The sequence below is a fragment of the Carettochelys insculpta genome, chromosome 17, assembly GCF_033958435.1.
Source record: "Carettochelys insculpta isolate YL-2023 chromosome 17, ASM3395843v1, whole genome shotgun sequence".
NCBI lineage: Eukaryota > Metazoa > Chordata > Testudines > Carettochelyidae > Carettochelys > Carettochelys insculpta.
The window spans coordinates 21,133,673-21,147,899 of record NC_134153.1 but is presented as its reverse complement, the minus strand read 5'-3'; the positions used below and the strand labels follow the sequence as shown (position 1 = coordinate 21,147,899).

Here is a 14,227-nt window from a genome sequence, read left to right as displayed (position 1 = left end):
AGTGACTTTATGCTACCTCCATGATTTCTGCAGCAGCCAGTATGACTGATCCCAAGTCCACCTGAGCACTGCAGGCAGCCTCCAGGCCAGCTGCACTGGCCACCACGTTGCTGCCACCACCGTCCCCAAAGCAGCAGTGGGAGCACAACCCCCACCCCAAGAGTCCCAATGACCCTTTCTCCCAGTACCAGCTGCGGTCCTGCAGCATTCCCAAACCTGCCCCTCCAGAGCAGCATAGATTTAGTTAAGGGTGTTTAATGCAAGTCATGATAGGTCATGGACGGTGACTTTTTTGTAGTGCCCATGACCATGCTCTGGGTTTTACTAAAAACACCCATGACTAAAATGTAACCTTAATTAGATGTGAACATTTTATCCATTGGCTTGCCTATTCTAGAATGATTGCTTTATTCTTAAATTGTTTAATACACTCAAGTAAACTACTCTAGAATAAGAGTTTTCACAGATGTAGGTTCCCGAGTAACACCTTGGCCATCTCTACACTAGCCAAAAACTTCGAAATGGCCATACAAATGGCCATTTCGACATTTACTAATGAAGCACTAAAATACATATTCAGCGCCTCATTAGCATGCGGGCGGCTGCAGCACTTCGAAGTAGGCGGGGTCCTTTCAAAAAGGAGCCCCGTCGGGACAAGCCACGTCAATTTCGAAGTCCCCTTATTCCTGTGAGCAGATGGGAATAAGGGGACTTTGAAGTAGGCAGGGTCCTTTCGAAAAGGAGTCCTGTTGGGACGAGCCGCGTGGCGGCGAGCCACATCAATTTCGAAGTGCTGCAGCTGCCCGCATGCTAATGAGGCGCTGAATATGTATTTCAGCGCTTCAGTAATAAACTTTGAGGCTAGTGTAGACACGGCCCTTGTGTGTAAAGTAATGTAACACAAGTTCCTTCTACATCCTGATAAAGCCCTGGGAATCTGTTAATAATTCACCTTCGAAGTGTCTCTCTCCATTTTGAAGCAGAATAATTAGGTTCTTTAGACCAGTGTTTCTCAAACTTGTTGAGACCCTAGAACACCAAGCAATAACATTTTTTATGTGGAACACCTATGACATTTAAAAAAATATATATATTGTTGTCAGACCAAAACAAACAAAAACAAACACATACAGCAAAAACGAAATGAGGTATTGTAATCAGGTATCATAGCAATGAAGAAGTAACACTGTATCTAGTTTTAATAGCAGAAAACATATACCATCAGCGTATGATATCAAAAAAAAGTGTCAGGCGCTCATGGCACACCCGTGAGTTGTTCATAGAACATAGTTTAGGAAACACTGCTTTTGAAGTGGAAGTTGCCTTGCTGAATTTTCTAAACACTGTGGTTTTATGCAAAAAGCTGATGGTATATTTTCAAATAATATCTCAAAAATGTATTGCTAGACATCTGAGATTTGAAGTCAGCGAACAAACCTTAACAAAAATGTTGTGATTCTGAGAGCATCAGTATGGGAGCTACCTGTTTTTTTATGATGAAGAATGACTTTTTTCAGAATGCCTTTTACTAGGGCTGAAAGATTTGAGGAGATGGTATTCTTTCACTTGTCAGTGAACAATAGTTTCCTCAATGTATTGATATAATGGCCTTTAAACAAATCCTGTAAAAATGTTGTTGTATCTGGGTTTCAAAAATTGGAGACAAGATGAGTGAGAGAATTTTACCTTACTCACCTTCTCTTTCTAATATCCTGGGATCGACACAACTGCAACAGCCCTGTGCACTTCAAAAATCAGGCAATTAAGAATTTTATTTTGAAATCTTAGTGAACATTTATGATTCTTTTATTTTAGTTAATGGGGTTGCTTGGACAAATGAAACACCTAGACAGAAGAGCCATACATTTAATTGCCGCATGTTAGTAAAAGCATCTCATGATCTTTTGGATGATGTGGGCAGCAACCAGGATTCACGTCAAAGATATGAAACCATGCAGTGTTTTGCTTTATCTCAGCCAAGAGCTATGATGGAAGAAGGAGAAGGTAAATAATTACATTTACTATATAATGTATATTATGAAGCCTGGGGTTTCAATATTCCATGTTTTGATGAATTTAGGAGTTAAATGCAAAGTCCTCAGATTTATCTATAATATTATGCTTTCTTTTAATTATTTTCCTCTATTTCTTTTTTTTTTAATTGCAGATTTGCAGTCCTGTATGATTTGTGTGGCACGTCGAATCTCTACTATGGAAAGGGTATTTCCAGTCAATCCAGAAAGCTTTATTACAAGGCATGACCTTTCAGGTAAGAATTCTACTCGAGGTGCAGGTTATGGATGGCTTTTCTTTATTATTTTTGTTTTGTTTAAAGTAAACTATGGCAAACGAGTTTTAATTCTTGAAATAACTAGTACTATACTCAAACCTCTTTAATCCAGCAATTTAAAAAAAAAAAAAAAAAAAGGCTATGCTGGATTATGCCATTTTCCTGACCATGGTTGTCCATGTTGGGGGGTAGGGTGTGAGAGGGAGGGACAGTGTATGAGATGGATAGGGGTGAAGGGTGTCGGTATAAGTGAGATCAGCATGGGGCATTTACCTGGTGCACTGTTTTGGGGGCACATGGGGCTCTGCAACACTCACTGCTATGAGAGCAGCAGGGAAAATCCTCCAGAGAAAAGCATCACTACACTGCTGTTCCCCCAGCTGGATGGTGGTAGGAGTGGGTCCTCCTCGGGACACCTGGATTACAGAGGTTAAAGTGTACTTATTCTGTTGCCTTTCTTCTTCAACTTGGTATTTCTTCAAATTATTTACCTTACATCTTCCTTCCTATATAAATAATTTAGGAATACTTCTAATCATATATCCAGTTAATGGAGTTCCATTGCGATAATTTTTCCTTCTGAAACATCATGAAACCTTTATAGTCTGTTGTAGCATTTAAATTTGAAATATTTAAACAAATGTTTGGGCAGTGTTTCTTCTTTCAGATGCCAATCACCTGCAGTTCCTCTTTCTTTCAGGTGTAGTTCTTTATAATAGCTACAAACCATGCCCTTGGGGTCTACTTTCATTTGACTAAAGTCTGTGAAAGCAAAATTGTTGTACATTTTTGAGAATTTTGGCATTGACCTCTAGACACCTTAATTTCCTTATGTGTAAAAATAATATGGTAATAACTCATCTCACTAGGGTGTTGAGAACTTATATTCATAGTACACTTTGGCTGTATCTACACTACAAAAATAACTACTTCTTTGAGTGATTGCTCATGTCTGTTCCAACTTGGGTGTGCGCTGGTGCTCGCCCAGTCACTGGAAGCTTTTTGCCCTAGCCAGTAGCCATAAGGTTGGTGCGGCACCCACTGGAGCGCCACCAATATGGCAACCAATATATGTACCGCCTGACCCCACCGCCCGCTCAGTTCCTTCTTGCCACGCCACTGGTTGTTGTAGCTCTTGCTTTCCCTGCTCAAATCTTTAGCTAGTAGTCTATTGTAGTGTAAATAGTTTTAGTACTTGATAGTTAGTCTCAGTGTTTTAATTAGTAGCTGAGGCAGGGCTTTTAATCCCCCTCAATGCCTCAGCTCTGGGGAATGCCTGACTCCCCAGGCTTCAAGACTTGTTCACAATGCGGCAAACATATGCCCAAAAGTGACCCCCCATTCAGCCTGTTTGATTTGCTTGGGGGAAGGACACTTGCGTGATCACTGTCCAGTTTGTAGGGCCTTTAAGCCCAGAACTTTGACAGATATGGCCCAACACCTTACAGTCCTCTTAATGGAGGCATCTCTTAAGCCTCAAGAGTCTCCAGCAGGAGCAGAGAGTGGAGCTTCCTCCATGCAAAGTGCACTGCTGCTGTCCACCACGGTGCTGCCTAAGGACTCCCAGCAATGGGAGCAGGTGTAGGCACTGTCGCCTTCTCAGTACCATAGGAGTCAATCTCTGGTGCCAGTGAAGAGGAGGAGGCATGAGAGGCATCGCTCGCCAAAGTCAAAGTGGGGTGGCCTCAAGTCCAAGGGAGTGGCGCACACTACTGAAGGGCAGGAGGCATGTACATTGAAGCTGGTGCAGAGCAGCAGTCTGCAGGTACTGGACTTGCCCTTAACGCTGGAGGCATTTTTGGGTGGCACAAGGACTTCTGCAGATGACAGTGCCAAGGCCTTCTCCGTCTATGGAAGACAGGGGCTGTAGCACCGAAATGAGTGAGTGAGGCTCATGGATGTGACACCTGAACCAACTCCTGTGCTTACATTAAAGCTGCATTCGGTGCCAACCGAGCAGACTGTGGCCCAGTTTCAGGTGCCCTATGCTCCAGCACTGCCACCATCCTTGGTGCACATCACATCAGCACTGATTCTGATGGCCCCGCCGTGGTCATCTTTTTCTGAATTGGCATTGGAGTAGACTCCTACTTGTGCTCTGGATGGAGCGGGAGCTTGAAAAGGTTGCACTATAGCCATCACAGGCACCGTAGTCGTCGCTCAGATGGTACGGGGTCACTGCCAGCTTCGCAGGCGACTCAGCATTGGCCCTTCTGGGCCCTATGGGCATTTCACGAGGTGCAGGGCCAGGCCATTGGAGTGCCTTCAATAGTGCTGGGGGCCCCGTTGATCCTGTGCTTGGCACCATCAGCGTCACTGAGCACCCCACCACCAGAACAAAGACAGGAAGCAGTGATCGTTGTTGAGCTGCCTGCGTCTACTTCATTGGCATCGACCTTGGCACCATTGTCGGTGCCATTGCAGCAGGACTGGATCCCTTTGGTGCCAGCGCCATCCATAATTGTACATCCGATGCCAACGGGGCAGGCACCAGTCCAGGTACTGGCACCAACTCTGGTGCAGGGAGCGGTAACGGCGCAGTTTGTGCCACTTGTTGTGAGGTTTTCTGGCCAGCTGGTGCCTATGCCAGCTCTGCCTATGGTGTCCCATGGTTTGCTCATAATTTCCATGGGGGGCCAGGTGCCTGAGCAGCTCATTACTGCCTTCCTCTCCAAATGGAGGCGCAAGGGCTATCCTCTTCTTCCTCCCTGGATGAGGTGGTGGTAGGCACATCAACCTCACCTGTATTGGAGGATGGGAGGGCATTTCAGCAGCTCCTTAGGAGAGTGGCCCAAAACTTGGGAGTGCAAGTGGAGGAGGTCTGAGATTAAATGGACCCTGTCGTGGACATTTTGTTCTCCGCAGGCCCCACCCGGGTGGCTCTGCCCATAATCAGAACAATTGCCACTATGGCTAAAACGGTTTGGCACACCCCTGCTTCCACCCTTCCTGTGGCCAGCAGGAATGAGAGACGGTACGTTGTCCCATCCCAGGGCAATGAATGTTTTTTCACGCGCCCCCGCCGCCCAACCCGCTCTCCACCCGACTTTCTGGTAGTGGACGCTGCTAACCATAGAGAGCGCCTAGGGTTCCAGGGTCCCTCCCAGAATAGAGCAACTAAATGCTTGGACCTCTATGTGAGGAAGGCCTATTCAAAAGAAGGGTTGCAATTAAGAATTGCTGACCAGCAGGCTCTGGTTAGCAGGTATGTTTATAGTACAGTCGGTGCGCTGTCTAGGTTCTCTGAGATGGTGCCACCTGAAGCCAAGCAGGACATCACAGCTGTGGTGGAGGAGGACAAACTGATTTCAAGGGCAGCCCTGCAGGCAGCATTGGATGCTGCAGATGCTGTCATGAGGATTATGGCCTCCAGAGTAGCAATGCGCAAGGGGGCTTGGTTGTAGGTTTCCGGCCTGCCTTTCCGGCCGGTGCAGACAGTCCTGCACCTCCCCTTTGATGGCCCCTGCGCTATTTCAGATAAGAAAGATAAAAGACTGCAGAGTCTGAAGGACGCTAGGGCCTGCGTGCACTTGCCAGCCATTGCAGGCATTTTAACCCCTGTTCTCAGCAAAGACAGTTTCTGCAGGCACAAAGGGATGTCAGAAGAAGACAGAAAAGGACGGGCAGGCACCGTTCAGGCCGGCAACCTCAAGGCCACCACAAGGATCCATAGGGGCCCAAGCCTCAGTTTTGATCCCACGGTTGGGAGCATTGGGTCGATCTCACCTACTCCAGCATCCCCACTTTTTTCATTCCACCTACCCCACTTTTACCATATGTGGTGCACCATCACCACAGACCGGTAGGTCCAGCATACAATAGAGAGGGGATATGCCATTCAGTTCTTCTCGTACCACCCCCCAACCCCCTTCCCTGTCCCTCTTCAGGGACCCCTGTCATGAGATCCTGTTACAGCAGGAATTGTAATCTCTCCTGGGTTCTGGGGCCCTAGAAGAAGTTCCTCCCAGGTTTGGGGGACAGAGGTTTTATTCCCGGTATTTCCTAATTCCAAACCAAAGTGGGGCTTGAGATCCATTCTGGACTTAAGAGGTCTCAATGAGTTCATTAAAAAAGATAACATTTTGTATGATATCCCTGGGTCTCATACTCCCGATGCTGGAGTGGGGGGATTGGTTTGCAGCTCTTGACTTACAGGATGTGTGTTTCCATTTTTCAATCTACCCTCCTCACAGGAGCTTTCTCAGATTCATGGCAGATGGGAACCATTATCAGTTCACAGTGCTGCCCTTCGATCTGTCTGTGGCCCCCAGGGTCTTCACCAAATGTATGGTGGTGGTAGCAGCATACCTACACGGGCAAGGGGTGCAGCTGTTCCCATACCTGGATGACTGGCTATTCAAGGGTCATTCCGGGGAGCAGGTGATTCAGCATGTACAGTTAATCTGTCAAACCTTGGTAAGCCTCAGTCTCTTGGTCAACGAGGCAAAGTCGATGTTGGTCCCGTCTCAATGAACAGAGTTCGTAGTGGCGTGACTGGATGCCAGTGTGCCAGGGGCATTTCTGCGAGATGACAGGTTTACGTACATGGAGGCCATCATCTGAGATATCATGATGGCCTGGTGTTGTCTGCGTTTGCTGGGTCACATGGCGTCATGCACCTTTGTGATATACATGCCAGGTTGAGGATCCACCTTCTACAGCTATGTCTGTCATTGGTGTATCACCCAGTAAGAGGCAGTTTAGACTTGGTGGTTACGGTGCCGATGCAGATTTTGTTGACTCTGCACTGGTAATTACATGAGAGGGTTGTCCTCACAGGAGTCCCCTTTGCCCCTTAGCAGCACTCACTTTCTTCTTCGAGTGTCCCCGTGGGTGCTCCACAATAGGTGTCGGGCTTGCCCGGCGCCGCAGATCAGATCTTCCAAGCAGTTTCTGCCGGACCGCGCATGCGCCGGCGCGCGCCACTCCCTTGCGCGCTCCTGGCCATGTGCGCAATCCAGTCCCCGCCAGTTCCTCTTAACCGCCATCGGCTGCAGACGGAATCCGAACTAGGCTAAGGCCAAGTAGCGTATTCAATGACTTTAACTGTTTTTCTTTAAAGTTTTTCAAGTACTTAGGCTACTGCAAGTTAGCCGGTTGTTATTTTTGCAAAAAAAAAAACAAAACAAACTACAAGCGGGAGAGCTTCAATCCAGTCCCAGTAACAAGCGCCGGAGGCCAGGAGCATAGGGCCATCAGCCCTCCTGCTGCGGCAGGCCATCGGAAGGGGAAAACAGCACAGAGAAGGTGCTAAGTACCCGTTTAACAACTGAAAGACTCACCAACAATGTCCTCTTCAGGATTTAAAAAATGTGAGTCCTGCCGAGAGGCGATGCCAGCGTCCGATGGGCACAGTCTATGCATAAGGTGCCTTGGGGAGTCCCATGTTGCACAGAAATGCTCCTTCTGTGCTAAATTAACAGCCAGAGCAAGGAGAGACAGGGAGATGCGGCTTAAAATGCTGCTTTTTGATAAGGCCCTCCAGCCAGACGTGCCGGAGCGGCCGCAGCAGGAGGGACCCTCCGGGGCCCATAAAAGGAAAGCTGCCTCCCTCACCCCATCAGCGCAAAAACGGAGGAAAGCCTCCCCAGCCCGATCCCTGCCGGCAGCAACAGCGAGCGGGACGGGAGGAGTGAGCAGCCCCCAGCCGCAGCAACAGCTGATCGGCGGCGGCACGGAGAGCCACGTGGAAGTGGCTCAGCCTCCGATAATCAGCCAGCCGCCCCGCACCGCAGGCAGGGCGGCAGCTAAACAAGCGCCGGTACCGGCGGCACCGCAGGCAGCGGCACCGACCCCCGGGGAACCGGCGGTGCAGAGCGCGCAGGCACGCAGCCTGCAGGCACCGAAGGACACCGCACGTGCGGCACCGCCTTTGAGCGTGCCGAGCACGGTGTGGACGGGGCCGGGATCCCCTGTGCATCAGGGGGCAGAGTTACCTCCTCCAGGGAGGGGGAAGGCTGCACACAAGAGGAGGCATTGCAGCCCCTCTCCGGACAGGGCTGTGGAGTTGCTTTCTCACAGCCCTCCGCTTATGTTGCAGACTCCAACCAGAAGGCAGGGGTCCCCCCTAGCCTACCCGGAGCCCCCTTCTCCATTTTTGCAACCAGCCTCACCCTGGCTGGGACCACCTTCACCCTTCCTGGGGTTTGAACCGCTGGACTATTATGCAAAATCGCTCTCTCCAGTGTCTCGACGATCTCCCTCCCCCAGACGCAGAGGGTATGCACCAAGGGAGTGGTCTAAGTCACCTTCCCAAGAACAGCGCCTATACTGCCATGGTCGCCCCTACCACGCGGGGCATAGACACCATCGGCAATCTACTAGGGAAAGATCCCCACAGACGATCTCGTACCCCCGAGGGCAATTGCGACCGGGGACAGAGACTCAAGTATCTCAGGGGGGACTGGTTATGGAACCCCGAGATTTTCCCTCGCAAACCTCTAGCGAGAGGGTGTACCATCACCAGCAGGAACCGGAAGGGTCCAGAGAGACGTACCCCAGCGGTTCCTCGCTCTCCTCCCCGGACGAGGCTACGGCCCCGGGGGACGTCCATCCTCCGGACGATCTCAAACAGTTTCAAGAGCTGTTTAAGAGGGTGGCCTTCACGCAAGGCATCCAGACAGCAGAGGTGCAAGAGAAACACCATAAACTCCTCAAAAATTTGAGACCTCCGGCCTCCTCCAGAGTAGCAATACCGCTTGATGAAGCGATCTTAGAGTCCGCCACTACGATATGGCAGACCCCTGCGACTATTCCGCCTGTCCAAAAGAGAGCGGATAAGAAATACTTCGTGCCGGCGAAGGGCATGGAGTTCCTGTTCAGCCACCCACAGCCAAATTCCTTGGTGGTGGAGTCGTCGCAACACAGATCAAGGACATCTCAATTCAGGACAGGGGGAACAGACAAAGATGCCAAGAAGCTAGAGCTGTTCGGCAGAAAGGTCTACTCCTCCTCCACTTTAACATTGCGAATGGCAAATTACGCAGCGCACTTAGCGAACCATAATTTCGACAACTATTCCAGGTTAACCTCCCTCATGGACTCGCTTCCAGAGGACAAAAAGCCGGTGCTCAAGGCCATAGTGCAAGAAGGCTACGCGGCCTCGAGGACGGGAGTTCAGATCACCCTGGACGTTGCGGACACAGCAGCACGTTCCACAGCAACGGCAGTGGTGATGCGAAGGGAGTCCTGGCTCCAGACTTCGGGTATACCGAGGGATCTTCAGGCGAAGATAGTTGACCTTCCCTTCGACTCGCAGAAGCTGTTTGCTGAATCGACTGACTCGGTCCTTCATTCCAGTAAAGATTCAAGAGCCACACTCAGGACCCTGGGGATTTACACCCCTCCATACACAAAGAAAAGGTGCTACCCTCAACAAAGACGGTACCAGTACCAGCATCAGCGCCCCCAGTAGCACAAGGGTTACGAGCAAGGGCGACATCAACAGCACCAGCAGTACAGAACTCCCAGGCGACCTTCACAACAGAGCCGTGCGTCCTCGGGGCGGGGCCAAAGGCCACAAGTTTGACATACAGATCCAGGGCTGTGCCATCACTACCATCGCACAAGGTCATCCGAAGCGACTATTCCACCATCGCCTCCGACCATTCTACGACCAGTGGCAAAGGATCACCACAGACAAATGGGTGCTGGAGATCATAGCCACGGGGTACGCCATCCCCTTCCAGTCGCTCCCACCGTCACGACCTCCACCCAAGCCCCACCTCCAGGAGGCCTCCCATGTAGCGAGGCTCAGGCAGGAGGTGGGCCATCTCATGCTCATAGGGGCAGTGGAAAGAGTGCCGGAGCAACTGCAAGGGAAAGGGTTCTACTCCAGGTACTTCCTCACGGAGAAAAAGACAGGAGGCTGGAGGCCCATCTTAGACCTTCGCGGCCTCAACAGGTACCTGCGCAAGCAACATTTTCGGATGACCACAATCGCCTCCATCCTTGCAGCACTGGACGATGGAGACTGGTTCGCAGCCCTCGATTTACAAGACGCGTACTTCCACATAACTATCCATCCGGCTCACCGGCCATTCCTCCGGTTCATGGTAGGCAACGAACACTTCCAATACAAGGTCCTACCGTTTGGCCTCTTCTCGGCCCCCAGAGTCTTCACCAAGACCTTGGCAGTGGTGTCAGCCTACCTGCACAGACAGGGGGTATTTATTTTCCCGTACCTGGACGACTGCCTGCTCAAAGGGGCCTCGAAGGGGGAGGTTCTGCGCATGATACGCGTCACAGCAAACACGTTCTCTTCACTCGGCCTGGTTATCAATCTGGCAAAATCGAAAATAGACCCCACACAGGACATAGAGTTCATAGGGGCTCGCATAAACTCGGTTACAGCGAGAGTATATCTACCAGAGGCTCGCTTTCGGGCCATCGGTTCCCTCGTGCAGGTCATCATCTTCAGCCCTACGGTGCCAGTCTTGACGTGCTTGCAGCTGCTGGGCCACATGGCAGTGGCGACGTTCGTAGTACAGAACGCCAGGTTACACATGCGCAGCATGCAGCACTGGCTGGCGAGTGTATACACACCGGCAGTACACACCGTTCACAGGGTGGTGTCGCCCACAGCCGGGGTGCGCAAATCCCTACAATGGTGGGTAAACCCCAGGAACCTGCTAACAGGGGTACCCTTCCACCAGCCGCAAATATCGGTTTTTCTCACTACAGATGCCTCCCTCATAGGGTGGGGAGCGCACATGGGCGAAGAGGTGACTCAAGGACTGTGGTCACCCACGGAACAGTCACTACACATAAATATACTGGAGCTCAGAGCAGTGTTCAACTCCTGCAGACACTTTCGAGACCACATACAAGGCAAAGTCGTCGGGATCAGTACAGACAATACCTCCACCATGTTTTATATAAACAGGCAAGGAGGAGCTCGATCCCGTGCCTTATGCGCGGAAGCAATCCGCTTATGGAACTGGTGCATCGCCAACAACATAATCTTGAAAGCCTCATACTTGCCGGGTGCGCACAATGTGAAGGCAGACCAGCTGAGCAGGCGTTTTGCACTCACACATGAGTGGCAGATCCATCCCAATCTGCTACGGCCGATTTTCCACGCATGGGGTTTTCCCCAAATAGACCTGTTTGCCACTCAGCACAACAAGAAGTGCCCACGATTCTGCTCCAGGGCAGGACTGGGATGGGGGTCCCTGGGGGACGCATTCGCGATCCCGTGGAGGGGCCCCCTGCTTTATGCGTTTCCTCCCACAGTGCTGATCCACAAAGTCTTGCAGAAAGCCAGGAGGGAAAGGGCCCGGATGATCCTGATAGTCCCAACGTGGGATCGACAACAATGGTTCCCCCTACTCCTGCGCATGTCGGACCGTCCACCGATGCCTCTTCCGGTGGCGCCGGATCTGCTCACGCAAGCCCAGGGGTCCATAGTGCACCCGCACCCCCAAAGCCTGCGACTGCAAGCGTGGTTAATCCATGGCTCAGCTCCCTAGAGAGCACATGCACAGTGGTAGTACAGCAAGTCCTAGAAAGTAGCAGGAGGACTTCCACCAGGAAGACCTACAAGCAAAAATGGACTCGCTTCACGGCTTGGTGTTCTACCAAACAGCTGGCCCCCCTTTTGGTGCCTATACCTACAATACTAGAGTATTTACTGGACCTCAAGAGAGGAGGACTCTCGCTATCCTCGTTGAAGGTCCACCTTGCCACCATCTCGGCGTTCAGACATGAGGAGGAAGGGCACACGGTGTTCGCCCACCCTATGGTTACCAGGTTCCTCAAAGGGTTGGTAAACCTATACCCCCCTCGGAAACCGATTCCACCTTCGTGGAACTTGGACCTGGTGCTTACCACGCTAATCGGACCACCGTTCGAGCCCTTGGCCACGGTTCCCCTCCGCCTCCTTACAATAAAGACGACCTTTTTTCTTGCAATTACGTCAGCTCGTAGGGTGAGTGAGCTCGCGGCAGTCATGGCAACGCCACCCTGCACTGTTTTTTCCAAGGAGGCGGTAACCATACGGCTGCATCCAGCCTTTGTTCCCAAAGTTTCTTCCGAGTTTCACATTAACGAACCTATTGTTCTACCCTCGTTTTATCCAAAGCCTCATAACTCCAACGAAGAGGCGCGCCTACACCTCCTGGACGTGAGGAGGGCGCTAGCCTTCTACGTAGACAGGACCAAGTCTTTCCGGAAAACGGATAGACTCCTAGTCTCCCTCGCTCCCAAATCGAAAGGAGAAGGTCTCTCCTCGCAGAGAATCTCAAAGCACATTGTATCCTGCATAAAAATGCGCTACGAGCTCAAAAAGACTCCTTTATCGGCCACTCCCAGGGCTCATTCCACTAGGGCGGTGGTGGCATCAACAGTCTTTTTCAAGGGCATTGCGTTAAAAGACATTTGCAGAGCGGCGACCTGGTCATCCTACGACACCTTCGCCAAACATTACACCCTTCACAGGGTATTCCAAGAGGATACCCGTCTCTCTGCAGCGGTCCTCTCGGGGGCAAGCTGCACATAATCCGATTACCCACCTCCTATCTTGGGTAACTGCTGGGTAGTCACCTATTGTGGAGCACCCACGGGGACACTCGAAGAAGAAAGACAAGTTACTCACCGTAGTAACGGTGGTTCTTCGAGATGTGTCCCCGTGGGTGCTCCACTACCCGCCCATCCGCCCCGCTTCGGATCTCTGTTAGTGTTTTGCAGGGGCACCCGAGGCGGTTGGTTGAGGAACTGGCGGGGACCGGATCGCGCACATGGCCAGGAGCGCGCAAGGGAGTGGTGCGCGCTGGCGCATGCGCGGTCCGGCAGAAACTGCTTGGAAGATCCGATCTGCAGCGCCGGGCAAGCCTGACACCTATTGTGGAGCACCCACGGGGACACATCTCGAAGAACCACCGTTACTACGGTGAGTAACTTCTCTTTCCCTAGTAATGGATGCTTTGGACCAGGGGGTGGATAGTGCACCTGTGTCAGCTACAAACCCAGGCTATTTGGAGTGTGTCAGACCTTCGACTCTACAGAAATGTGAGAGCACTCAGGGCCATCAGACTAGCATGTGTGACTTTTAAGGCCAATCTGGCGGGACATTGTTTGTCAAACAGTATAGACAACATGACAGCAATGTACTATATCAACAAATGGGGGTGCATGCTCGTCTCTGCTGTGTCACGAGGCTGTCATACTCTGGGACTTCTGCGTACAGCACATCATCATACTGCAGGCCCTTTACCTGCCAGGTGTGCACAATTCACTGGCAGACCAACTCTCAGGTCCTTTACAGATCACGAGTGATCTCTCCAACCAGAGGTCATTCATTCTATATATCATAAGCAGGGGTATCCCAAGGTGGACCTGTTCACCTCCTACATCAGTGTGAAATGTGGGACATTTTGCTCATGCTGCAATCAGAGCCTGGGATCCCGGGCAGACACCTTCAGTGTCCCCTGGTCGGGCAGGCTGATGTGTGCGTTCCCTCCGATCCCGTTAGTTCACAGGGTCCTCAGAATTTGCTCAGAATGGGCATTGATCATCTTGGTGGCTCCAGCATGGGCCTCTCAGAACTGGTACTTTACCCTCCTGTACCTGTCGATTCTCAAGCTGATGACGTTGCTGATCCGCCTGGACCTGCTGACACAGCAAGAAGGGACACTGCAACATTCCAGTCACTGCACCTCACAGCATGGATGTTCCGTGGCTGAGGGACCAAGAGCTGGCCTTTTCAGATCCCATGAAGAAAGTATTGTTAAATAGTAGAAAACCCTCCACAAGGGTGACTGATTTGGCTAAGTGGAAAAGGTTTTCGGTATGGGTGTCTCACAGAGGGCTATCTCCCTCGCAAGTCCCCATCCTGTTGATTTTAGATTACCTATGGGGTCTGATACAGGAGGGTTTGTCCCTCTCCTCAGTTTGAGTGCACTTAGCTTCTGTCTCAGCCTTTCACTCAGGTCATGGAAT

The 14,227-nt window shown here is 51.1% G+C and overlaps 1 protein-coding gene across 12 annotated transcripts in view; it reads left to right on the top strand.

Moving 5' to 3' along the window:
- Window positions 1-14,227, top strand: part of NCOA3 (nuclear receptor coactivator 3) — a 186,203-nt gene that overhangs the window by 129,358 nt on the left and 42,618 nt on the right. For all 12 annotated transcript variants that reach the window (XM_075011851.1, XM_075011853.1, XM_075011859.1 and 9 more), the window contains 2 exons: window positions 1,816-2,004; window positions 2,168-2,269. In XM_075011851.1, coding sequence (XP_074867952.1) covers window positions 1,816-2,004; window positions 2,168-2,269 — 291 coding nt within the window. The remainder of the gene's footprint in view (window positions 1-1,815; window positions 2,005-2,167; window positions 2,270-14,227) is intronic.